The 2453-nt window shown below is 42.0% G+C and overlaps 1 protein-coding gene across 1 annotated transcript; it reads right to left on the bottom strand.

The window, feature by feature from the left end:
• Positions 1–1246: 1246 nt before the first annotated feature.
• LOC148029844 (pentatricopeptide repeat-containing protein At4g18520, chloroplastic-like) lies at positions 1247–1768 on the bottom strand. Its single transcript, XM_087687315.1, has one exon. It carries the CDS (start codon positions 1766–1768, stop codon positions 1247–1249), a length of 522 nt encoding a protein of 173 aa, XP_087543441.1.
• Positions 1769–2453: the final 685 nt, after the last annotated feature.

Here is a 2453-nt window from a genome sequence, read left to right as displayed (position 1 = left end):
TCCAGTAAACGTCTTGACAAAAACGTCTATTACTTCAGGTTCAGTTGAAGGCTTATATAATATGTCAACCTGTTGGTCATTTATACAGATGCTTTGTTTCTATATGTCTGCTCCTCTAAGATCTTTCTGATATTCTCCTTTTATCTAAATCTGTTAAACAGAAAATCTGCCACACGATGCCTCTGAAAAAGATACTCTATAGTAAGAAATATCGGTGATAATAAACGAATCAATGGATCATCCTATGTTAGATCCTTTCTATTCAAAGCCCTGCACAATTCAGAAGTACAAGGCCTCAAAATAAATTCTCCCCAACAATATGAAATCGAAGTTTAAGGAGAAATTGAATCAGCTCCACATTGTTGATCCCTTTGTCCTGAAAATCTCAACAGCGGAGATGTATTCTCGAACAATTTGCCACAGTTGGATATTTATATCCATTAACAGGAATTAAAAGCCTGCTTCTATTAATTTTGCAGCTTCAATACTTCTGGATAAAAGACCAGCACCCTGAAATGTCTGTTACTAGGTGGTAATTTGTTCAAATGCAAGTGTGGGCAGTGGAAACACAGGTTTGACTCCAAATTTAGCTAAAAATTTGAGCTTCTCTAGGATTTTCATGAAATCTAGACCTGAAGCTCTGTTACATTCCAAGCAAAGTTCACGCTCTCGCTTCCTCCAAACATTTGAGGGAAGCGCTGTAATTGGCAGCACACATGGAGTCAGAGAGCTTCTGGAAGCCCGGTGTGGTGCTCGTAGTGGCCACTCCATCATTATTGTTGGAATTATCCATCGCCTTCATCTGCAGCTTCGTCTCCTCGTCCTGCTATAGGACTCCTTCTGTGAGCTTTTCGTTCTCCTTCGATTCTCACCAGGTGTCACTGCTCACCAGCACGTTGTCCTTCATCGAGGTAGAAGATGTTGCAATGCCCCTCTTCGACTGCAGGTTGGTGTTCCCTTCGGCTCTCTGTGGCACATTGTCATCATCTTCAAGTCTTCTACTGTGTCTTTGTTACCAGCTTTTGCGTCACTTCATTGTCGTTTCTCCTCGCCATTGCGACACCTTCAACGTTCGTTATTGGTCTCTGTACTCATCCACTTTAGACTTCATTGAGCATCATCTTCTTCCACTATCCGTCTTCTTCTCCGCCTTCTATAGCAACTTCCCCCCCCCCCCAGGCCTCAATACTCCGCACGTCCTTTTTTTATTTTGAGCCCCCTTTTTCTCTCCAGAAAAGCGGCCCCCTCAAAAAAGCAATAGATACATACCATCACCGATTGTGCCCACAAACAGGTCCCCTTCTAAACCTGATTTTTTAATATCAGCATGTACTTCTCTGCCTTTTTCTATAGCTCCCGTCACACCACACACTTTCAAGGAGAGAACAAATGTGACAGCATCTAGAGAAACTCCTTCTAGTTGCATCTTCTTCACACAGTTCACCACTTCCTCTCCAAACCCATGTTCAGCATAGCCTGGAAACAATGCATTCCACAAAACTACTTCACGGACTGGGAGATTATCAAACACTTGTTGTACATCCATGAGCAAGCCACATTTCGCATATAGATCAACCACTGTGCTACTAATGAAGAGGTCCATTTCCAAACCCTTTCGAACTATTTCACCATATAATGCCCATCCCATGTCCACATCTTTTTGCTGTGCACAAGCCTTGAACAGGGCAACGAATGTGTAACTGTTTGGTTGAACACAGTCATCTTGCATTTTCTGAAAGACCTGGAAAGCATGTGATAAATCCCCCATGTCATCATAGCCAAGGATAAGGGAACTCCAAGAATACTCATTGCGTTGTGACAGGCAGTCAAACGTGTGCTGAACATCAAGCAAGCTCCCACATTCGGCATACATATCCACCAGTGTACTTCGATCTACATCTCTTTGAAACAGTTTAGTACTTCCTCACAAAGCCCATAATCGACATATCCTAAAATAAGTGCAGCCCATGAGACTGCATCTCGAGTTACCAATCTATCAAAAACTCCCTGTTCTTCTACAAGCATGTCACATTTAGCGTACATGTTAGCCAGAGCATTACGGATAAGTTCCTCTTGGACCAAACCCCTCTTCACTATATTACCCACGCAGAACAAAAGTGCAAACATAATGACTAAGTATGTACAAAGTATCAAATCCCACACACACAACTTTTTGGTGGATTCCACACCTCGGATGCACAGTAGTACAACAACGTACTACGTTGAAGTTTAGATCTCGCTTCCTCTCAACACCATATTGGGGAATATGGGAATTTCCCATAAGTTTGGGACACGTGGTCAAATCTTTGGATTTGTCATAAGTTGAACATTATAACTCCAAATTGAGTGCTCTATAGCTCAATAGATTCCATTTTTCAAGTGCTTTCCAATGATAGGTTACATCATATGGTTTTGAGAAACTTATGGGCATATTATCCGGGTGCCACCTTTTT

Source organism: Lygodium microphyllum, chromosome 10, assembly GCF_053477565.2.
Source record: "Lygodium microphyllum isolate KBCC chromosome 10, Lygodium_microphyllum_v1.1.10, whole genome shotgun sequence".
In the NCBI taxonomy this organism is placed as follows: domain Eukaryota; kingdom Viridiplantae; phylum Streptophyta; class Polypodiopsida; order Schizaeales; family Lygodiaceae; genus Lygodium; species Lygodium microphyllum.
The sequence above is the reverse complement of the archived record's forward strand: the minus strand, read 5'-3'. Positions and strand labels throughout refer to the sequence as shown.

Excerpts from the sequence above, each read along its gene's own strand:
- LOC148029844 (XM_087687315.1), bottom strand. The coding sequence starts at position 1,768 with ATGGGGGATTTATCACATGCTTTCCAGGTCTTTCAGAAAATGCAAGAT.